This window comes from Leptonychotes weddellii, chromosome 3, assembly GCF_054177405.1.
Source record: "Leptonychotes weddellii isolate Sample4059 chromosome 3, ASM5417740v2, whole genome shotgun sequence".
NCBI classification, from domain to species: domain Eukaryota; kingdom Metazoa; phylum Chordata; class Mammalia; order Carnivora; family Phocidae; genus Leptonychotes; species Leptonychotes weddellii.
Window position 1 is genome coordinate 147,177,178 of NC_138371.1, and position 24,060 is coordinate 147,201,237.

A 24,060-nucleotide genomic window follows, 5' to 3' on the forward strand; every position below is an offset into this window, starting at 1 on the left:
TACCTGAGGCAAAAATAATGCCACTCTATAAGACATTTCAGCATGAATTTTTAATCATGTTTCCTTGATGATTCAGTGAGACAACTGTATTTTATCTTTACCAATTGGTGAAGGCTTGGAGAGGATGGGGGCCGGGATTTGGGGAGGAAAGATGATTTTGGAGCATGGAATGTTCAGTTCTTTGGGGACTATGATATTGTGGTAGAGCATGAGGAGATTGGACCTTTCACTGTTGCAAATGAGGGAATTGGTACCTTGAAGAAAAGGTGTATCGAGATATGGGAGAGGAACATAGAGAATAGGTGTTTAATAGGATAGGTGTTTAAAACTATGAAATTTTACCTGATTTGGTGAAAAATCCTCTCCGTCTCTTGGTCCTATGTCTGCTGGACTGGCTCTGTGAGTGGCTTTAAGTAACTTCTACATAAACGCATTGAGTTCAGGCCTGTGGCTGACTCCAGAGATAACAGCCGTGAGTCAGGCATGCTCCAGTGCTCTGCAGTCTACCAGAAGAGATGATGGGAAAGCCTGTGGTGGGCGGGCCCATGCATGTGGGCCGGGGTTAACTTTTCGGATAAACAGAAGGTATTTGGAAATACTTTTGATGAAGTCCTAGAACACAGCTGGCTGCCCCAAGCTATAATAAAATTACAATCTCATCCTTTGTTCCCAAACTATGCTATCAGATATTGGGGAGATAGATTTTGGCCATGTAGGCACTTTTTTTTTTTTCCTGTGATTTTGAGCATTTGGACAATTTGAGGGTTGGCCAAGGCAGTTTCTGTTAGAAAGAGGACGGATGAGGAGGGCTGGCTTGATGCCAATATAGCTGTTTGGCCAGTGATAGTAATACCACAGCAGTTTGCCTTGCTCTTTGACCTTATTCTAGAAATATTTTCTTGTTCAAAGCTTTCCATGGCAAGAGGGCAAAGAAAACATAACATGAGAGTGTCTTGGATTGTGCTTCACAGAAATGTCTCTTCCAGGGAAAGACGTTATGTGTGGTGAAACTGGACTGTCCTCTGGCCATTTCTCTTCCCCCACACTGTTTGGTTGAGATGGATAATTGGAGGATAGTTTTGAAGTATCTCCTTGACAGATCTGCTTCAGTTAAGCGCTTCTTAAATTTCTCATGTAAGCCCAGCAAGACTGGTACGTTGTTCCTAGGTGAGACTACCAGACTTCAATACATGACCGAGTTCTCAGGGCTAGTCAAAGTGGAGCCAGAACTTGCCCCCAGAGGTGGGACCCCAGAGCCTGCCCCCTTAGCGAAGCTGGCTCTTCATGGAAGAACCTGGCATGGGGATCTCTGGAAGAGAGCTAGAACATCCATGTGGATTTTACTTCCCTTTGCTTAAAGGTGGTCCTCTTGATTGATGATACACACTAGTATTTTAAAATAGCTTCAGATAAAGAAAGGAGGAATCAGACCTAGAGCTTCCTGGTTAGAAATATACCAGAAGCTATTAGGATAAGGTAGTTACAGATGGATGTGTTCGCTGATGGGCTCACTTGAGAGTTTGTGCCTCTTTTCTTCCTGACCTCTGGCAGAAGGTTCCGAGGTCTGTGATGGGAATATGTTTTCTGGCCCTTTGTCAGGTTGTGAAGGAATTACCGAAGCTATTTCATTAACAGTGGAAGATTATATCTATGTTATACTTGTGATTTTTTTGAATATTAAATGCAATGTTCAAAAATTAATGTATGAGAAGGCTGGCAACATATACGATGGAGTAATTTTTTGAAACTATTAATGTTTCATCTCTGTCCCTTTTTATGGTGAATTTGGGTTTCAAGGAAGGTTTAGATTCTTTGGCTTTTGTCTTTCCAAGCTCTGCTGGGAAGCTTTTCATTGCAGAGACTAGCACTTCATCTTTGTACTTAGCACTCTGAAGTTGGTCTTTTTGTTTTTGAACCTCTGCCTTTTTTTGACTTATTGATGTACAATTGTAAAGAATTCCCTTTTGTTGCAATTTTAAAGATAGTATTTTAAGAAAGAAGCCCCATTATGGGTATCAATACAATTTGAGTCAATTGGATATGTTTTAAGCAAGCTAGTGCAATTTAACTGTTGTTTGAGATCGTGAATATTTATTAGGAATCTCCTGAGCTTTTATCATTTTAGGCTTTCTCTTGCTAACTTACATTTCTGTAAGCTAAATAAATATATTCAGTCAATATTTAAGTGCATCTGTATACCATGCACTGTGCTAGGCATTGTTAATAAAATATTATGTGGTTGCCAGGTGGTAGACCTGTCTTAAGACACCGGGGATATGGCAATAAACAAAACCACAAAAATCCTTTTGGATTCTGGTGGAGGAGAGTCATGATGAATACATGAAGTAGACGGTTAGAAGTACAAAAATAAAGCAGAGATGAGAGATAGGGAGTGTCAGCCAGGCTGCTTGCAATTTTAAATATTTGGGTCCAGCATGGCTTCACAAGGAAGCATTTGTGTGCAGCGTGGTGAATAAGTGGGCCCTACCGTCACATCGCTTCTAGTCTAGCGATGACTGCTTCTTGATGAGTACTTACCATGAGGCTAGGGATTTTGCTAAGTGCCTGTGGACATTTTCTCCTAATCTGCTAAACTGGGGAGCATTGTCCCCAGTTTCATCAGAAGGAAACGGAAGTTTTTGAGAGTCAAACTGCTCGGATGAGCATAGTTAGCAGGATCCAGATCTGACCTGAAGCACATGCTCTTAAACATGGCCTTCTAGCTTGTTCACTCTTGAAATGTTTATGGAGGAGTTAGCCAACGTTGTAGATTGGGCTGCCTGATTTTTGGTTCTGTTGTGTTGGGCAGTAACTTGGTTGGCTCATGGAAAGTCGGTGTTAGCATGAGCTTCTCCTCAAGCCTGTTCTATTTAAAAGGCTTTGGGTTGGGCCCAGTGGCCACAGAAGGCAAAGAAGCCACACGGTTACTGACTTCATCCAGTGAGATGTATTTGTTATGTGTCAGAGAGTGGCCTCTATTGACTCTAGCAAATCATTTACTACTTGAATTCCTGGCACTGCATTTCAGTGATAGGATACTAATTTGGCTGGCCTATGTATCACTGGGTTCAAGAACACATCATAAATGCTCATACTTAGAAGGGAACGTAAAGTGCGTGAAAGGTTACAGTGCCAAAGTTACTGCTTATTGTGTTTATTACAGAATAGACCGTACCTTGTATTTATAGTGATTGCTTTATCGTAATAAAAAGTAAATGGCAAAGGAGTGTGTTGGAATGTGGATGTGGAAAGGAGGTCAGGGGTTCAAGAGCACTCTTGTTCTTTTGCCCTCAGTGTGCTTACGATAACATTCCACTCAAATCATCCCACTTTCAAGTGGAATGGCAATTTTCAGCAGTCTGTCCTTTGCATTGAGTATTAATGGTTCTTTTGTGCTTTGGCTAATTTAATTTCTGTGGTGTGTGTGTTGATCATTCTTCTAAAAAGAAGCTATTTTACAACCCTGTGTGTTATTTTTTATGGTCAGTTTTTAGTAATCACCCTCCATTAACTACTTCCAGAATTAAATGTTGATTTTTATAAGGTGATTTTCTTTTACTTAGGAGATAAGCTATGATTTGAGCACTTAGGCTGTACAGTTTATTCTTTTAATTTACTTTTTTGAAGTATAATATACGTATATAAAAGGATATACATTATGTGTACAATTCAAAGACTTCAGAGACAGAACACACTTGGATAGCCAGCTTCCAGATCAAAATAAAGAGAAATATCAGTGTCCCCTCCTTTTTCTAATCCTTCCACCATCCTTCCCCACAAGGGTAACCATTCTTTTAGCATCATATCTTTGTTTTTGTACTTCCTATGAATGAAAATGACAATCTGTACTGCTTGTGTTTGACTGCTTTTGCTTCTTGTTGCTAGACTGAGTCATATGGTTACATGCAGTTGTGGATTGCTCATTCTTGTGGCCATATAATATTTCATTGTCGGTATTCCGTAATTTATCCATTCTGTTGTTAAAAGACATATGTGCAGCCGCCAGATTATTCTATTATGAAAGGTGCTTCCATAATCCTTCTCATATATGACTTTTGGTGAATATACGTAAGCATTTCTATTGGGTATATACCTGGGTTTGGAATTCCTGGGTTCTAGAATACACATATACTCAGCTTTTATAGTTCTTACCAAATGGATTAAAAGTTAAAGTCGTTGCACCAAATTACATTTCCACAGTAGTGTGAGAACTTGTGGATTTATTTTTGTCCTCTTTTGGGGTAGGTAGGAGGTACATGTTGTTCTAAGGTCCATTTCCCTTCATGCTTGTTTTATAGAAAGGAATGGCCATAGCTGTCCCACTGATTCTTTGAAAGTTAAGTTAAATGTTTGTGTGCTCATTCTCTCCCCTTTTTCCTTTCTGTATACAGGTCTTATATGTTAGATATGTATTTTATGTCTCTCCTATGTACACATGACATATATATACATTTTATCTGGAAAATATACCACCTACAGACTTTTAAGCTAGAAAGCCACCTTAGAGGTCACCTGGTTCTGGTTTCTCCAGTCTCTGAATTAGCAACGATCTTGCTTCAGTGTGTCTGATGACAGGAAGCACATGAGTTTAGGGTGACCCCTTGTTAAATAACTGATGTTGCTTCTTCAACACGGTGGTGACATCTGCCTCCTTTTAACTTCTCCCACAAATATCATGCCCTTTCACAGGTAAGGGGGGAAAACTCATGATTCTTGTGACAGAGTGAAATCTCTTCAGGCAGAGATTCGTGGCCATTTTTAAAACTGTAGTTCTCAATATCTGCAGGACCTTGATCTCTGAGCGTTTTGCTCGGAGGAACTTGGGTGAAAAACCCATGGATGATGGAAAAGAAAACTCCATGCAAAACTTCCCCCTGCTCTTTAAGGTTTTTGTTTTTTCTTGATTTTTGTGCCATGAAGCACACTGACCTGCCCCACTTTTGAGTGGGTTTAAACACTTTAAAATGAAAATACAAAAAATGCAAATAGTGAATTAAAAAAAATCAGACTGTAATAAAAAAATGAGAAAAAGAGACTTGCTTTTTATAGAAAATGGACCATTCTATTTCATGAAATCATTGAATATGGAAAAATTCTGATGGATAATATGCAGTCTGAGGTTTTTGAATGTCCAGGTGGTATTAATATTCATAGAACGTTAGAATAGAAATGAGATTTTTCTACTTAATAATTTAAGGCTCATAGATATTACTTAATAGGCATTTTCTTTTTTCTTTACAGGCAAGAAGAGACTGATAGGAGAGTGAAAAATGTAAGCTATATTTAAGGGAACATTATTAATGGGTTTTTACTTACATGTTCTGTAATAAGGCAGTGGGATCTAAAAATACCTGATATACTGTGAATCCTTTTTCTAATGGAATTATTGTCAGTAGCCAACCATTCAGGGGCTCAAAGTATGTTTAAATAAGGTTAAACTATATATTCTCTGATGTCAGGGTATAAGAAGGGAGGTGAAATCTGGGGGGGGGGGCTTCTTATACGTAAGGTGGGAAAGGCAAGTGAACGTGCTTCAAGTCCTTTAGAAGAGTACATCAAACCACCAGATCAGACTTTAAAGAAAAACACTGAATGTTTAAGAACGCTGGGTAATTGCTCAATGCAGACTTACATGCCTGACATTCTGCACGTTAGAAGAATTTCTAAAAGTGGGACAGCTTTACTTGAAAGAAAAATACAAGAGAACCCTATTAAGGAAGCTGAGAATTACTGATTTTAAGGGTTCAGTCTGTAAGTTTGTTGGAAAAATTGATTGCTTTAAAAGTTTAATTTGCTTTCTTCATAAATGTTTTCCTTTACATGTACCAGCAGAGTATCCAAATCCCTGTTGGGATCTGAGCTTTTGGTGTGAGAATGTGCTCAGAGACAGAAATCTAAGAATAATTAACATTTTTAATGACCCATCTCCTTCACATAATGTAAAAGAAACTCCACTTTTCAACTTAGATAGATATGTTCTCTTCTGTCTAGAGTGCTCACCTGCATTCGGGCTTGCAGTTAGTTACTAAATAGACTGATGTTGTTTTTGTGGATTTTTTCAAGGTTTTGATAACACTGTACTGGTTGGGAAGAAAAGCACAAAGTAACCCATACTATAATGGACCCTATCTTAATTTGAAAGCCTTTGAGAATCTTTTAGGACAAGCTCTGACTAAGGTAAGGAAACCACATCTGGATGAGATGACTACTGTTCCTAACACTACCACTTTCTCCTCCTTTTCCTCACCTCCCTGTATTCCTTTCCTTCCACTTCTCCTCTTCCTTCTTCCCCTCTTCCAACAAATATGGCAGTTCCTATTATCTTTGCTTCACTCTAGATTGTGCTGGGTAGAAGGGGTTGTTATTTATTTGCTGGCTTTATATGCCCCCAACCAAGGAGTGAGTGAGTCTAGGTATTTATTTCTTAATTTTAAGTAATTCAGTGACCTACTCATTTGCTTCCTTTCTAAGGCACTTGATATAACTTAACTCTTTCTATAGTAGAAACTCAACCTGTAGTAGAGAGTGCTTTGGACTATTACTGTGTGTGGAAGTTACTCAGTTTCTCTGTCTTAATATCCTGTCATGGGTCGTTATCTCTCTAATGCCCATACTCCAATTTCCCCATGATTCTGCCATATTGCTTCTACTTCCTAGAGTGCAGTAAATGCTGTTACATGAAACGTGCTAAGGGGTTTAAATTAGAATCTTTTGTTTCAGACACATTTCTAGTCCTTTATATCTTGGAGTCTATGTTGCAGCTTTTGAATGCTTAAGGATTGTTTGAGGAGAGTCCAGTGCCAGGGCTGACCATAGTTGTATCAGATTTTCATTTATAAGATCCAAATGGGAAAATTAACTTTTTTTAGGGGGATATTTACCCAGGGGAATTTGCAGTGCTCAGAAGAAAATAGGTAGCTAAAATAATATGCTATCATCTAATTAATTGTAGTTGCTCCATGGATTTTTATGATGATTAAATGACACTGAGAAGGTATTTAACATTAGTCTCTGGCACATTGTAAGGATGTAATAAATGTTAGTTACCATGATTGGAAGATAGAAATTTTAGGTTAGGATGAAAATGAGCACCTTGCCTCACATCTGCTCTGATCTTCAAATACTTTTGCCTGAGCCCAGCCACACACATCGTAAAAAGATGAGATTATAGAGCTTAGAAGGTTAAGGTATTCCTTCTTGATTTTTATTGTTTTTGAATTGTAGAGAGTTGATGGTACTTCACTCAAATTTCTTGAAAGAGTTAATTCAGGTTATAGAGTTATCCCGCACAAGCGTTGTTCTAGATGTTGGGAGAACACTCACAAAAGGCCCATCCTCCTAGAGCACCACTGTCTGATGGAGACCGATGAACAGATTGGTCACTGCAGTGGGAGAGGATAAGGCTGTGACAGATGAATGGGCAGGTGGCTTGGGACATGAGCAGAACCTCGCCTTACAGTTATGTCAGCTAAGAAAACTTCTAGTTAAAAATAATATGGGACTTTGGCTCCTGTATTAGTGCTCTCTTACAGCTTTTGGTTCTTTTTATGGCAGTCTGACTCAAGTTGAATAATCCTAGTACAGTGTTTGTGCTGGGGAATGCTTTATTCAAAGCTGTTTCCTGTCCTCAGTGTCAAAAGCAGAGTAGGTAAAACATTTTGATAGATAAAACTACAGCTGTTTCCATTCCATTATTATGGAATGGGGATGGCTGTAAAAAGGGTGTAAATGTGTATGATTACTGTTTTGCATCTGTTCTATTAACAGTCACTGTGTTCAAGTGTCTCACACTGATATAGATAATGCTTAATGGCCAATCCAAAGTGTCGATTAAAAAACACACTTGGTAAGCTGTTGTACCTGAGACTCATTTTAGGTGACCAGTCAGAGGGATCCTCATAAAAACCAGGTACCAGGGCCAGACTCTTTTATCACTGGAGTGGCCCAACATCAATAACTTGAACATTTTATGAGGTCAAAAATCATCTCACTCTGTGTCAAGGACTCTGAGCTTCAACAAGTACGTATCTAAGAAAACTGATGGATCTAAAGGTTTACTTAAAATTTCTAAAATCTTTTTCTATTTTGAGAAGTATTTTGGCAGTATCAGCACTAGGCCCAGCTTCCCCATCTCCTTGGAAACGAGGTACAAGGTGTAGATGCTTACGTTTTCACAGCAGGATGTCAACTCTAACACCGGGGTGTCTGGCATCTGATGTATATGAAATCTCACATAAATCCACTAGATCTTATGGGTGCTTCATATATTGGTCAGAGGGTTGAACCAAGAATCGACAGATCCAGTCTCAGCCAAAAGCATGCCCAGGACAGTTGTTAATTTGCTTTTTGCACATTCTTTTTTCAACTTTATCCATATGTTGAAAATGTTCATAATTGAAAATTGAAAGAATCATACAACAAATACCCAGATATGTGCCACCTGACTCAATTATTAAAATCTTCCCATACTGGCTTTACATGTCTATCCATTCATCTGTTTTTACTTAATCATTTCAAGGTAAATTACAGATCTCTCACCTCTAAAAGCTCAGCATGCATCTCTTAGGGGTAAAAATATTCTTCCATATAGCTACAATGTCTATTATACTGAAGGAAATTAATAAATGTTCTCTACCCCCAAATAACAAGTCCGTATTCAAAATTTCCCAGCTGTCTCCCAACTTTCTTTCATGGCTTATTTCATCTGAATTCTGATTTAATCGAGATTCACATATTACATCTGGGTGTTAGGAGTTCCTACATTCTTCAAACTGTCTCTGTAGTTTGCTCATCTGCAGCTAGAATTTCTGGTTTGTACACTAATGACAAAATCACCTTCACTGTAGGAAAAAGTCACTAGGTATTCTTTGATTACTATATATTGGGACTATGCTAAGGACTTTATAATTTTATTGATACTCTCATTGTAAAAAGTCCAGTTTTATTTTGCTATTAACATTTTCATAGAGAAATGTTATTCAAAATAATGCTTATATATATACATATATATGTATATCTATCTATCTATCTATATTTTTTAAGATTTTACTTTTAAATAATCTCTGCACCCAACATGGGGCTCGAACTCACAACCCTAAAATCAAGAGTCACATACTCTGTTGACTGAGCCAGCCAGGCACCCCCAAAATTATGCTTTTAAATTAAGTTCTATATAATTTACAAACCTATGGCTAATCACGTTTGTCATCTGTTTATGTATCTCTTACATGAGCCAAACAAATACTTATTTAGGTTCAGGGAAATTAAATTTTGAATGCCCACGAGCAAGTCTGCTTTTCTTGGCAGATCTAGGTTTTTCATAATCAATGAAAATGAGTGAATTCTGTGGTGTATACCTGCTGCCCTTGCCCTTCTTTCTGTTTTTAAAAGTTTTTTGTTAAGAATCCATAACACTTACAGTGACTTTATTATAAACCCTCCAAATATTTCCTGGAGGTAGGCTGACTATAATCTTATTAACTTATCTCCTTTTGGATATCGAAATTAAGGTTGGCTTTTTGCTTTGACTCCTTTCATGTTTATTGCCAGATAACTGTAAGTAATCATTGATTTTAGCACTTGAATGTATTATTAGCTTTTCTTCTATTAAAATGTTCCCCCATTATTTTTAAATAAACTGTATACTCTTTTATTAAATAATATTGAATACCTCGTTTTTTAAAAAATACCTCCTTATTGTTACATAGGTGCCAAGTATTGTGGGAAAACATTTACAGATTTATACTCTGATTTTTGCCAGATTCTCTTTTTACGTTACACAGAGAAATCTCATTGCCTCGCCTATCACATATAGCACAACTTGAGCTCTGTGTTAAACAAGTAATGACTGATTATATTTTTGGAAGTTTATGGTAACTTCTTAAAAACTTTTCCTTTAGGCTCTTGAAGACTCCAGCTGTCTGAAAAGGAGTGGCAGGGACAGTGGTTACGGTGATCTCTGGTGTACTGAACGTGGAGAATTTCCTACTTCTTCGGGCAACCACAAGCGAGAAGATTCCTTCGAAAGCTTGGACTCTTTGGGGTCTAGGTCATTCACAAGCTGCTGCTGCGATAATATTTTGAGAGGCGGACGTGAGGGTGAGTTGCATTTTTGACTGTCAGTTTATTTTTTATTTATTTGTATGTTAAGAGAAAGTTGGGAATGGTAGAGAGGAGAAAAATGGAGCAAAAACTATTGGGGCAAAAATTTTACAAAGATGTGGATTTTTCATAGAGACTAGAATATTGGGGGCTTCTTTTTCCTTTCTCTTTTTCTTTTCCTTTTTCTTTCTCATTCCTTCCTCACTGTATCACCACTAGAATGGTAATAGTTTCACTTTTTTTTTTTTTATCCTTCCATGTTTAGAGGAGAGCGGGGAGACCATTAACTGTGACCTGTTCAATCAGTGATAATCTATCCTAATTCTCTTCTCTCCAGATTCAAGTTTAATAATCTGTGCTCTGAGGCCTATTCACTGATGTATCTACACATAAAAAAAGAAAGATTCTATAAAAGTCTGTTCTAGTTCCTGAATAATCTTCTCCCCAAAAGATAAAAAATTTCTCTTAAGGAAAAGCAAGAAAAATATTTCTATAATTCTCTCCCCAAAAATGATTGATACCTATCATGATAGAATATTAGGCTAAACTTTGATAATTCAAATAGCCATACCAGCATGGTGTTAGAAAACCTCTTTTGCTTCTATTAGTCCAGAGCAAATCCAGGACAGAGTGAGGAAAGAACAGGTAAATGAAAGTTACCCTGTTGTGAGAGGACCCTTCTTTCAAAATCCTAATATTATGGTCAAATCGGTTATTTAAATGCATGTCTTCTTCCAATGGCTATTGGGTGATGTCAGAAATTTCTGACTATATACTTCTAACAATTCAAATTTGGATAGACTGAAACCACCAGTAAATTTCTGTGCTTCTACCATCAACATGAAAACGTTGAGAGTTCTGGTCATGAATTTGTGCTAGATTGTTAGGGATTTTACTTTGCTGGTTATATGGATAATTACTTTTAAATTTTTACTAGTTTTTCTTAAGGTTCTTATTATAAAACGTTTAAAACCTCAGCAAAATTGAAAGAAATTTACAGTGAAGACCCATGTTCCCACCACCTAGTTCTACCATGACGTTGTACTGTGCTTGCTTTATGACATATTTACCCCTTTCTCTATACATTAATTTTACATCTTGTTTTTCCGAGGTATCTCAGAGTACATTACACTTGTCCTAAATACTCAGCATACGGTGATCAACAGTCTTGATTGTTGTCCTGATGCAAATTTACATAAAAGCAATGTACAATGGATTTGGTTTTGAGAAAGAAAGTTAATCAACAAATTAAGTATAACCAACCCCCAAATTCTTAGGTTTTTGAGTAGTAGTGACATTTGAAATAAAAAAGAAAAGTGAATAGCTATCTAAGAGTTAACCTTTTATATTTACTGCTGCATTTGTTGGTTGTCTGCTCTCGAGTGTGACATTTTCATAGCCCAGATGACCAGTACAGATTCAAGGAAATAAATCTGAGTTTATAATTCATCTGAGTGATTAAAGCTGTAAAAGCAGAGGCTGAAATTCTCAATGCACTATATTGGTTTGTCCTGACTGGATAACCTAAGACATGCAATGTTTAAATTTATATCCAGCCAACAGAGAATAACAGGGACAAAGACTGAAGGCTTGTGGAAATAGGCAGACTTCCGGCGCTTCCCGTATGGTGGCCCGTGGTGTGAAATGAAAGTCCTCTCCTTAGATACTTGCTGGAGTGGATGCCTGGTACATGTGACAGAAAGCAGAAGGCCACTGTCACATATCTGCTTCCTGATAGTGGGGAAGGAGCTGCAGAGCTTGTTTGAAGAGGGCGGAAGTAAAGACTTAGTCCTTACGACTGAGGAAGAGAAGAAAAGCCCACGGGCTGTCCAGATGATCAAACTTTTGTAATCAGTGTGATGAAATTCTGCTACCTACTGGGTTGTAATTCCAAACTGATCACCACCGTTAGGATAATATTTTTAGGTTAACAGCATTGCAAAGTCAAGTTCCTTGGTTTTATATAAAACCCCTGACCCTATCAAGAGTATCTGCCTACTCTGTAGAGAACTCCACTGGACTCAAAAATAAAAATAATTTAAGTTTAAAAAATTCCAACGTAGAACAATCTCCCTGTGTGTTTAAAATTTCACAGGTACACATTTTGGCAAGAATCTTTAAGACCTTTCTTATTTGCAAAAAAAAAAATGTCGTATTTAAGAGGTGGTAAAAATGAAGCACCAGATTATTGACTATTAACCCTCCTGGTCATAGCGGCCACTTCCTCCCTTTCTGCCTTTTCTCCCTTATCCTGTTCCAGTCGCCTGGTCTCACAGGGGTGTGTTCAAACGCTTCCTGTAGGCTGTTCTCAGTGTTACTGACTGTGGATTTCTGGCGAGCAGGAGGGAGGAGACCAGACCGCCTCCAGTGCAGTTTAACCCTACAGGTGTTCTGGGTGCCGAAGGCTGCCGCTCAGGTCCTCAGGTACAGAGCACGGCCATGCTCCCAGAGAGTGCAGGTGGGAAGCAAGCAACACTTGCAAACTTTCTTTACAGATACACAGAGGCAGGAAGAAAAGAAGGTCAGAGAAGGGAGACAACTCAGCTTGGATCTGTAGTAGTATTTTGTAGTCTCTTTTCTTCCTGTGTCTTTAAAAAGAGCAGACTTATTATTTTATGAAAACAGACCAGTATTTGTTTTTTTTTTTTAAATGTTTTATTTATTCATGAGAGTCAGAGAGAGAGAGAGAGAGGCAGAGGCAGAGGGAGAAGCAGGCTCCCCACCTAGCAGGGAGCCCGATGCGGGACTCGATCCAGGACCCTGGGATCATGACCTGAGCCAAAGGCAGACACTTAACCATCTGAGCCACCCAGGCGCCCCAACAGATCAGTATTTGTATCTATCTGACCTTGAGGTGTATCAAAGTGCATTCTTTTGAATTTGTATTTGAATGATTTGGGATCAAACACAAGGTTCCCAGTATTTCCACGGCCACCCTCAGAAAAAGCCTTGAGTTGTGTGTGTTCATTTAGGAATGAGAGTTGATATTCCTTTGGACCAAATGATTTCTGAAGTCCCAACCTCCTCTCTGATGTGTGACTCTTGCTTGTAGGGCTCTCCCAAGGATCTGGCCAACCCGTTTGTGATATTGTGCTTTCTGCTACTCTTTCCATGTTCTCCCTTATCTCTTGCCTCACAGAAATTTGAGACAACGGCGTGCTTTATTTTAAATTACAGACTTTCCCTTGAGTGACTCTTTGATTGCTCACTCTTTTTGGTGTCTTTGACTCGATTGCTGCATTTTACTCATATGTGTTCCATCAGTGCATTTTATGTAAAGTCACAGGGGCAGGAAAGATTGGGAAGAAAAGGAATTCAGTGGTTAATGTGGACTTTATTTGCTTAGAATGTACAACAGTAAAAGAATGTAGCGCATGCGCCTCCAGTATGCAAAGCAAGTTCCTCCTAATGGATCTTATCACAACTTCATGACAAATTTCTAAAAATATTCCCCAGAGTTAGCAGAAGAGCCCTGGGTTTCCAAGGGAAAGACAAAGCAGGCATGCTGTGTGGGTTCAGTTAGGCAAATGATCTGGAGAGTCAAGCAAATTCTCTTGCTTTTTTTATAGGTTGTGAAAGTGACACAGATTCTGAATTTACATCCAAAATGCAGGATTATAATAAAGATGATATGTCCTATCGAAGGATTTCGGCTATTGAACCAAAATCTGCTTTACCGTTCAATCGTTTTTTGCCCAATAAAAGTAGACAGCCATCCTATGTGCCGGCTCCATTGCGGAAGAAAAAGCCTGACAAAAATGAGGATAACAGAAGAAGTTGGGCCAGCCCGGTCTATCCAGAAGCAGATGGAACATTTCCAAGGTACTGGGATGCGAGCTGATGATGAGTTTTAAAATTCAGTATGCTTTGTGAATTTGCTGGGATTTTAAATATGGGAAAAGGAATGGTTCTTAAAATGTATTTCATAGATAATAAATTTCACTAATGAAAATATATATATATTTTTTTACCTATATCTTTAGTCATGCATATCCTGACGATATTTCTTCCATTTTAGAGGTCAGCCTAGGATATGCAGGTTCTTTTTTTAGATGCATGCCTTTTGCCTATTGACATCTTTCAGCTTATTGGATGACTTCTGTGGTTCATTGTGGAGCTGTTATTTTCTTCCATTTTTTTTTCCCCTGTCTTGAGTGATCTCAGTGGACACACAGAGAATCCTATAATTTCACATCAAATTAGCAGAGCAGAGTGGGATTTGTCAAATTCAGCTTGCTGTCAGGAGGTGTATGGTTCTGAAAGTGGTTCGGACTCCGAGGATGAACGAAGGTTGCCTGATATAGTTTTGGATGACTTAGCCAACCGTAGATTCCAAGTGAAAAAGAGGCCCGAGTGTTTCATCTCGAAAACCACCTCTCGTAGCTCTTGCTCACAAAGGTTTCCTCCTGCTGACCCATTAGCCACTGGGCTGTATGAATTGACGAGGTCAGAAAAATTCTCCTAGATCTGAATGTCTGTTGATTTTAATACTTAACACCCCAGATTGTTTGCAGTTTGTCTCTTTTTAACACATCTTATAATTACCTTTGGCCCTTGTGTATCAAGCTATTCTCTAATTAAAATGAGATGCTGTTATAATGCCTTAACTTTGTTCTAGGAACTATAATGATGAGAGTGGGAACTAATTTGTCTCATCCAGTGGTATAAACTCTGTGAGCCAGAGAGCATGCCTTTTTGTTCTGTGTCACAAATTGTCATTCAGTATCTTAACCGGTTGGATGTTTTGAACAGTAACGAGAGGAGGACTTGGGGCACAAGTGTGGAGAACTGGCCAAGAGTACAAGAAACTTCAAACTCCTCTTGTTACTTGGAAGAGGAAGAAGAAAAGACAAGTATGCCCAACACTGTAAAGGATGATCTATACGTGCGAAAGCTAAGTCCAATCATGCCAAACCCAGGGAATGCTTTTGATCAGTTTCTTCCCAAATGTTGGATCCCAGAAGACGTGAACTGGAAAAGAATAAAAAGGGAAACTTACAAACCATGGTATAAAGAATTTCAGGGATTCAGGTTTGTCTCTGTGCATGTTTCTGTTGTCCTAGTGTTCATTCGGCACTCTGGCTAGGTGCATTCCGTGTATGCTTCTTATGAGAGAGAAAGAGAAATTTTCTCTTCAATACCTATAGAACCTCTATAACTGCAAAAAATAATGCTGCTTAAATTTAAACCTTAGGATCTGGATCTTAGGAAGCCTTCTGCATGACAGGATTTTCAGTGGTTGTAGTTTTCTCCAACTTTCTCCTTCCCTCCCTCCTTTCTCTGCATTGCTCTACAGTAGGAGGACTTCAGATTCAGAGGATGAGGATTTGGGCTCTGACAGAAGCTCCTCCATTTTTAGTAGAATCCAAAAAGCAAAGCATAGGCTAGACAGCAACTGCCAAAGACGTTCACTCCTGCTGGAATTGGCTCCCAAAGGGGCCAGGAACTCCCGGGACACGCAAGCAGCCAGGAGAAGCCGCGGTGCCGCGGATGAGCCCAGGTGTACCTGTGTGCATGAGCCTGCCCGCTTTGAGTCTGGCCGGGGACACTCGGGCCAGCGGCTGCTGCTCTGTTAATCTCTGACCATGATGCGCTGGATCTTGAAACCTTGTTCATAATATTTAGCGCAAAAGCTTCTACTGTATAACGTATTGCTTTCTGTGGGAGCAGATAAGCTTGGAAGTCTATAAAATTAAATATTTGTCAGCGCAGTGATGTACAAGATAGTACACAGTTACATGGGGGCAGAGTCAGGTCTTTGGGAAAACTATTTCTAAAAAGCTTTTGCAAAAGTTGACCTTAATTTAGGGTTGTGTTCTGTGCGGAGATGTGGAGAAAGGAAATAACTTTTATTTATTTATTTTTTAAGATTTTATTTGTTTATTTGACAGAGAAAGACACAGTGAGAGAGGGAACACAAGCAGGGGGAGTGGGAGAGGGAGAAGCAGGCTCCCCGTCGAGCAGGGAGCCCGATGCGGGGCTCGATCCCAGGACCCTGGGAGACCTGAGCCGAAGGCAGGCGCTTAACGACTGAGCCACTCAGGTGCCCAGGAAATAACTTTTAGATAAACACCAGGGCATGCAAGTCCGGTGGGAAAAGGCAAAGAAAAGATTCATCAGGGTCTTTTTGAAAGCTTCACAGCATTTTATTTTATTTTTTTAAATTCTGCTGACTACCTGATTGCATAAAGTGCTTGATGACCAACTCTCCAATCTCTGCAAGATCATTGCTGCTTCTCTGGGATGGGGACTACATCACCGTGGCTAACAGAATAAGGAAAGGGTGAAAGCAAGTGTGTGTACGACAGGGAGGGAGGTGTGCTCTGTCTACGTTCTAGCCTCATCAGCATCAGTTGGCCTGGATGGTGCCCACCTTTCTTGAGAAGTACATTCTGCCTTTGCTTCTTTAAATGGTATCCAAGAAGGTCACGGGTGATGACATTAAAGGCTAGGCTTTCTTCCAAGCAAGAATCTCTCCCATGGTTCCCTAAAATAATTCACCCATGGTAACGGGCTAGTTGATCTGCTGCCTAATTACCTTTTCTACCTAAACTTAATAAGATTCTCCCTTCCTTTTTCTTTTCTGTGCTTCAGTCAGTTTTTATTACTTCAGGCACTCCAAACATACTCTGATGACATCTTGTCTTCTGAAACAAATATCAAAATTGATCCCACTGCCGGCCCAAGGCTCATAACACGCAGAAAGAATGTCTCTTCTGCACCAGGGTGTAAAAGAGATGACCTTGAGATGTCAACCCTAGATCCTGACTTAGAAAATGATGATTTCTTTGTCAGAAAGACTGGGGCTTTCCATGCAAATCCATATGTTCTCCGGGCTTTCGAAGACTTTAGAAGGTTTTCTGAGCAAGATGATCCTGTAGAGCGAGATATAATTCTGCAGTGTAGAGAAGGTGAACTTGTACTTCCAGATCTAGAAAAAGATGATATGATTGTTCGCCGAATTCCAGCGCCGAAGAAAGAGGTGCCTCTCTCAGGGGCCCCGGATAGATACCAACCAGTCCCTTTCCCTGAACCCTGGACTCTTCCTCCAGAAATTCAAGCAAAATTTCTCTGTGTACTTGAAAGGACACGCCCACCCAAAGAAAAAAGAAAAAGCTGTAGAGTATTAGTGCCTTCCTACAGGCAGAAGAAAGATGACATGTTGACTCGCAAGATCCAGTCTTGGCAGCTGGGGACGACTGTGCCTCCTGTCAGTTTCACCCCTGGTCCCTGCAGTGAGGCGGACCTCCGGAAGTGGGAGGCCATCCGGGAGGCCAGCAGACTTAGGCACAAGAAACGGCTGATGGTCGAGAGGTCAGAGTGTGTTTCTGCAAGGATTTTGCTTGTCATGGATGGTCTTGTATAACTTTTCTTGTGTGAGAAAGTGGCATTGTATCGCCCAACTCTGCATGTCATGAGCCATTTTGAAGCATCCTGTAAAAATGTATATTGTTGTGAGAAGCCTGTTGTGATTTCTTGGAAAAAAGTGCAATTCCATATTTGCATGTCTCTAAACTATTTGAGGCCTGTTTAAAAAGGTGTAGACACAAACCTTGCCTTTGGCCTCAAGGAAGACTATGGTACTATCTGCAACATGACGTTTCATGAAAATGTTTTCCAGTTACGTTTATAGACTGTATATTCTCATGTCCAGGCTTTTCTGAACCAGTCTGGTTGTAGTTTGGTTTTCTGTGTTTCCCATATTTTGGAGTATAGGATTTATGTGTAAACATTTCCCTTAAAATATGGCATTGCAAATTTCATTTAACTTAATTATGATTTTTGTTTTTGACCTAGGTTTTCCTGGACTATCAATATGTGACTTTTTAAATTTATAGTTTAAAATTCAGTGCAAACTTTATTAAAATGCATGAATGTTATTTGCTGTCAGCTAAATTTTACTTGTATGTAATTATGGCCATTTTGATAATAATGTGTCTGCATTTATGTGTTATGCAACTTGCCATTTTGATATTCAGCTTGTTAAACTTTGGGATGGACAAATACAAGGCTGATTGAAATCAGTAGATCCAAATCTAACTTTTATACCCGGCAACAGGAAGCTTTTTGTTATGGATTTGTTGGTTCAAGGTAAATTAGGAAACTCTTTATCTCACTTAATTTGATTCCTTGAGATATGAGATCAATTAGAAATTGAGACATTATCAAGAATGTGATAAAACCTTTTGAGATTTGTCCATCTCTAGTTAGAATCTTAAAGATATTGAACATTTAGAAAGTAACACAACTGAAAAGTGACTTTTAATTTTTGGTTTTCTGATTTCTTAGACTCTTTCAAAAGATTTATGGTGAGAATGGGTAAGTTTTTTAGTTCACAGTGGAGAAAAATCTCTGCATATTGTTTGTCCTTTGTGTAATATGTCACTGCACTTCTATCCTGGCATGTCACTAAATGGGGATGCTGTGTGCTGTGCATGTAATTTTTAAAAATGGGAAATTTTTTCTTAATTTTGCAACCTAATGGTAATATTTCTGTTTCCGAGTGTGCAGTGCATGAAGTGCTATATGACTGCAGTAGATTTTGTTTTTATTAGAAGTTTAAAATTCAGGTCTTTTTTTTCCCCCCTTTTCTTTTTTTCTTTTTTTTAACTTAAGGAGTTGCCTAAGATTAGGTATATTTAATTTAGTATTTGATTGCTACATAGACTAACATTTTCACTTCTGGATGTTGAAGCCCAAATAAAGTTATTTTAGAAAATTTTAGAAAATCTATGATGGAAAAGGAATGCTAACATTCACTTTGAAGTTGGAATTCATACAGTTGGTATTATCTATTTACTCCTAGTTTATGGGGAGCTTGCTTTATTTATTTATTTATTTATTTATTTATTTTAAAGATTTTTATTTATTTATTTGACAGAGAGAGAGAAAGAGACAGCGAGAGCAGGAACACAAGCAGGGGGAGTGGGAGAAGGAGAAGCAGGCTTCCCGCTGAGCAAGGAGCCCGATGCGGGGCTCGATCCCAGGACCCTGAGATCATGACCTGAACCAAAGGCAGACGCTCCACCGACTGAGCCACCCAGGCGTCCCTATGGGGAGCTTTTATTAGTTGGGATGAGGGATGACATTAGTCTTCCCTTAGTAGAATTTGGAAACATTTTCATGATTCCTGATTAGGGTAAAAAGTTATAGTATGGCTATGTCACAAAGCCAAAATCAGCTTCCCCAAACTGCAAAAATTAAAATCTTTTAAAATTTTCTGGAAATGTTTCCCATTTCTAGAGTAATGGAGAGTTAAAAGCAAATGCTACCATACTTTTACTTTTTACTGCACACTATAGAATCATTCATTCTTAGTGCAGAATAACCAGGTGGCTACATCTTAGTATTTACCATCAGACTTTCTATGACTTTGTGAATCTAACTTCTAATAGTTTTTGAACAAGAAGAAAATTTAAGTATGTCAAATATTTTAATCTGCCTAAGCCTTAGTAACTACGGATCTTCCCCCACTGGGATTTATGTCATCTCTAAGAATTTTTAGTTGTGATAGCATTGGATAATTTTTAAAGTGTAGAAACCTTGGAACTTACTAAAATTATTATTTGAAGCAATATAACCATTCTGGGTGTCAAAATGGTAACTGAGTCAAGGGCAACTAATTGCAGGTACTTTTCAGCCACTGATTTAAAAAATCAGACTACCAGCATGCTTTCAGTGTGCTGTGCAAAGACACATTATTCCCTATCCAGCTCCTCAAGGGCTTAAAGCTTTCTCATTTGTGAGGGTGAATGAGGCACTTGTCAGCATGACGCTTAAGCATCTGCTCATCTCAGTTCATCACGGGAAAGCTAATTTAATGGATGAAAAATCTCTGCTGCTTTGAGCATTTTGAATGAAAACTTTCAGAATTTTCATCACTAATAAGGCTTGATAATAGAAGCAGTTTGTTTTTCGTAAAGAGGATACAAGTACATGGAGTACAGGTACTGGATGAGAATGTGAACACATACAGCTATTTCAGTGACTCCCTGTGTTTCTCTGTAGGGATGCCCTGTATGACTGGGCTAAGAAGAGAGAAGAGAAACCCAAATGCCAAGTTCAGAAAGCGAGGGATTTTTCTGGCTCTCGCTAGCAGCAGCAAATACCTTCTGTAGACTATTTCCAGACTGTTGCTTGCGTGGTACGCTGTTTGTTTTAAAGTTTGTCCCCCTTGCAGTATAGTGCCAAGGTAACACAAATAAAGCAAGGTTATCTGTAAAATGAGACTGATGAATAATGCATGACTTGTCAGATAAAGGAAAGTAAAGCAAATATGTCTTCAGAAAACTAAAGTGTGTTTCATACCACTTGTCATCAAAACCTTTTATATGGGATTTTTTTTCTGTGTTCTATCAGTTACCAATGGTTTTCTTAAACTGCTTTGCTGCAATGAAAAAAAATTGGATTGAGTATAGGCATTTCATCTAGAACTTATTTCCTGTTTCTAGACATGTTCATATGACAGGAAACAAGTGATATTTCTTAATGATATTTCTTGGACATAATGTCCATTTTTAAACTTAGAATACTTACCTGGAAAATCTTTATTGCTAACATCCTGTGATTGAAAAATGACTGCCTATAACATGAATGCTTTCCTTTTGGTTAAGGACCAGGTGAAAGAGAAATGCACATTACCTCTTTTAAAGACTTAGCCATTTCATTTTGGGCTTGCTTTTTGTTGGCATTTAACATCTGTCACTCTGTTTATTTTTAATATGCTTTCTATGTGGCATTTTGTCACGCGTGCTTTTGTGTTGCATGGATTTGTCTGTATGGTTCCATGACATTTGAAAATATGGTTATGATGCTTCTCGGCAGAAGCTGTGAATGGCAAAGTTGTTGTAAGGGTATGTAGATATAATTTGTAATAGGACTAAGCCATTTAGTCTACTGCCAGGATAAACAGGAAATGAAAACTGATTGAAGGTGAAATTTTAATCAAAGACAACTAAGAGATGTACATTTCATGTATGGGTTATGGCCAAAAGATTCTGTAGAACTGTAAGGACACCTAAGACAACAAAGAGGAAGGGCAAATAAAGTGGATGTGAGTGTCTGGGGATTTTGTCCCTAGGGAACATTCAGCAATGTCCGTAGGCATTTCTGATTATTACACTGGATGGGTTGGGGATGGGGGTTTTCTACTAGCCATCTGGTGCTTTTATATCCTGGGATGCTGCTAAATTGTCCTGCGAGACACAGGACAGCCTCCTACAATAAATAAATAATTTTATAACCCCAAAATATCAATAGTGCTGCTATAGGGAAAACCCAATTTAGACTGTAAACCTATAAATGAAAAGTTTCTTATTTTACATTATCATCCTAGTTTGTAGTCACTCTAAAGCCTATTATCCAGGTTTTAGTACTGATTGTGCTTCAGAGAATTCCTACAGCACCTAACAGAAATATACTCAAAAGTGCATAAATGAGTATATCCCTATCTTCCTTTGAAAGTTCGGGACTCCGGGAACCCCAGAATTAGTATCATGGAATTTCTACCTGCTGTTTAAGGCAATCAGTGTTTCTGTATTTAGGGCATTTTCTACATGTTGGTCCTTTCTGATCCCTTACTTCTTAGATATTACTTCTTAGACTGTCTCTAGTCTGTGATGTAGACAGGTAGGTATTTAGATGCATTATAGATACATGAAGAAAGAGACACAGATATTGCAGCATTCCCAAGGACATACAGCTAGTGAGTGGTAGAACCGGACGAGCACATCTTTTAATGAGCTAATCCAGGTAGACCAGTTGGCAGTGTGGCTGGCACACAGTAAGCCCTCAGGAGTTTAATGTTATGCTGGTAATTCTGATAAGGAAGGAAAGAATTCTTCATGATCTGGCTGAAAGACTTCTGTACTCAGAAAGTTCTAGATTTTATCAATGTGGCCTAGGGTGACCTCGCTAATCTGAAGCTGTTTTGGGAGTTCGTTTTCAAGAAATTCCATGCAGTCATGTTTTCCTTCATAAGAATAGTTGGTGTAAAGCACCGATAGTTATTAAAATGCAATCGGTATAACCTTCCGCCTTTTCTTATAACAACACTTTCCTTGCTTAGAAGATGAGGACCTGAGGCACAGAGAAGCTAAGTGATGTTAGGTTGGGGTGCAAATCGGTGGCATGGCCACCCCAGTGCTCAGTTCAGCTTGCATGGAATGTGCTCAGGCTTTCTCTAGGTAACTGTACACCCTCAGGAACATAGGGAACTCCCATTCCTGCCTGAAACAGGGATTAGTCTGCTCTGGACAGTGTTGGGCTCCCTTGGTTCACAGGTAGGAGGTTCACTCCTGCTGGGTGCCAGGCTCTGTGCTCTTTTTTAGGGAGTCTGTTAAAGTCTGAGCACAAAAAAAGTCTTATTCTTTGAAGTTATAGCTTAATTTATATCTTCAAATTCACATAAATCAGGTTCATATATAGTCATACCTAGTTAGGTATATATTTTTAATGATCCAGTGTATAATTTGATATATATTCCATGTGTAATTCCTTAATACTCTTTAATAAATCTTACAGAGCTTGCCTTATAAAACTTTGGGGAGGGATCCTGATTTATTATACACCCACAAAAAGAGACATTTCAAATTTATTTTGCTTGATTAAGTATGATAAAACATACCTCATTCTTGCCACAGGTGTTAAATGCATGTATCCTGTATGCTTTGTTATGTGTTAATGTGTTTTTCTCCAAACAACATGTGGACTTGTGAGGGAGATAAACTAAGCATGCACACACACACACACACACACACACACACACAGGAGAAAGGTATAACTAAAGCAGTAGAGGAGTGGAGAGAAAGGCCAGACCACTTTTGGTGTGGAAGAGGTAGGAATTATTATCAAAGTGGTAGAATATTCTCTAGATCAACACATTTATTAGCACCTACCATGGGCTGGGCACTCTTCTAGGCATAGGTGATATAGGAGCAGACAGAAAAAAATCCCTGCTTTGTAATCTTGCAGGATGAGGCAGGTGAGGTGTACATAAACATTTCAAATGGCAATAAATGCTATGGGGAGAAATGCTATGGGGAGAAAGGTGAGGGATAATGTGGCCAAGGGAGAGGTGCATTTACTCTTTTGTGTAGGGTGGTCAGGGTGGGAAACACTGAGGTAATGTTCAAGGAGATGACTGGAAGTGAGAGATAAGCCATATGGTTGGTTGAAGAGCCAGTAGAAGAGCAGGAGGTTGGGCACAAGCAAGGGAACCAGTTGGCTGGAGCAGTGTGAGTGAAGGGGGCACCACGATGGGAGATGAATGGAGAGAGGTGAGCAGGATCCAGGTAATATCCTAGGTCTTGGAAGAACCTGCTTTTAATTCATGTGAAATGGAAAGAAACTGATGGGTGCAGTGTGCAGGGATGTTACTATCTGAGTGTAGTTTTGAGAAGATCTCTCTGACTGTGGTATTGAGCATGCACTGTTGGGTAAGAAGGGGTAGAAGCAGGAAGACTGATTATTGTAATAATCCAGGTGGGAGATATGATGGCTTGGATCAGGGTGGTAATGGTGGAGGTGGTGAGAAGTGGTTGTGTCCTAGTTATAATTAGACAGTAGACTGGCAGGATTTACTGATGAGACCAGTTATGATGTATAAGAAAAAAAGAGGCATCTGGGATGACTCCCAAGATTTTTGGCCTGTAATCTGAAGGATGGAGTTGAATTTCACTGATGAGTACATTGTGGGTGAGTAATCATGTTTTTGGTCTATGACAAGTCAAGTTTGAGTAGTCTGTTAGACTTTGAAGTGGAGAATGAATAGAAAGTTACACACACCCATCCAGTGTTTAGTGTATCAGGGATCCTGAGGAATGAGTGGCATTTAAAAAGGCATATATACTGACGAAGGGCTTTCTTATTGGAACAGTTGAAGACAGACTTACTGGATCTGGAGGCTGGGTGATAATTTAAGCTACTTTAAAAGTCTAGGTAAGAGTTGGCTGTGTTCTG

At 39.0% G+C, this 24,060-nt stretch overlaps 1 protein-coding gene across 11 annotated transcripts in view; it reads left to right on the plus strand.

The window, feature by feature from the left end:
* Positions 1–24,060, plus strand: part of LMO7 (LIM domain 7) — a 115,751-nt gene that overhangs the window by 51,966 nt on the left and 39,725 nt on the right. For 4 of the 11 annotated variants that reach the window (XM_081815048.1, XM_081815050.1, XM_081815045.1 and 1 more), the window contains 7 exons: positions 5,242–5,272; positions 6,064–6,177; positions 9,900–10,098; positions 13,671–13,923; positions 14,854–15,132; positions 16,696–17,415; positions 18,391–18,420. In XM_081815048.1, the coding sequence (XP_081671174.1) occupies positions 13,709–13,923; positions 14,854–15,132; positions 16,696–17,415; positions 18,391–18,420 (1,244 nt within the window). In that variant the 5' untranslated portion in view covers positions 5,242–5,272; positions 6,064–6,177; positions 9,900–10,098; positions 13,671–13,708. Of the gene's footprint in view, positions 1–5,241; positions 5,273–6,063; positions 6,178–9,899; positions 10,099–13,670; positions 13,924–14,018; positions 14,548–14,853; positions 15,133–15,397; positions 15,602–16,695; positions 17,416–18,390; positions 18,421–24,060 lie in introns of those variants that run through there. The other 7 variants (XM_081815054.1, XM_081815056.1, XM_081815051.1 and 4 more) reach the window with 4 other exon arrangements.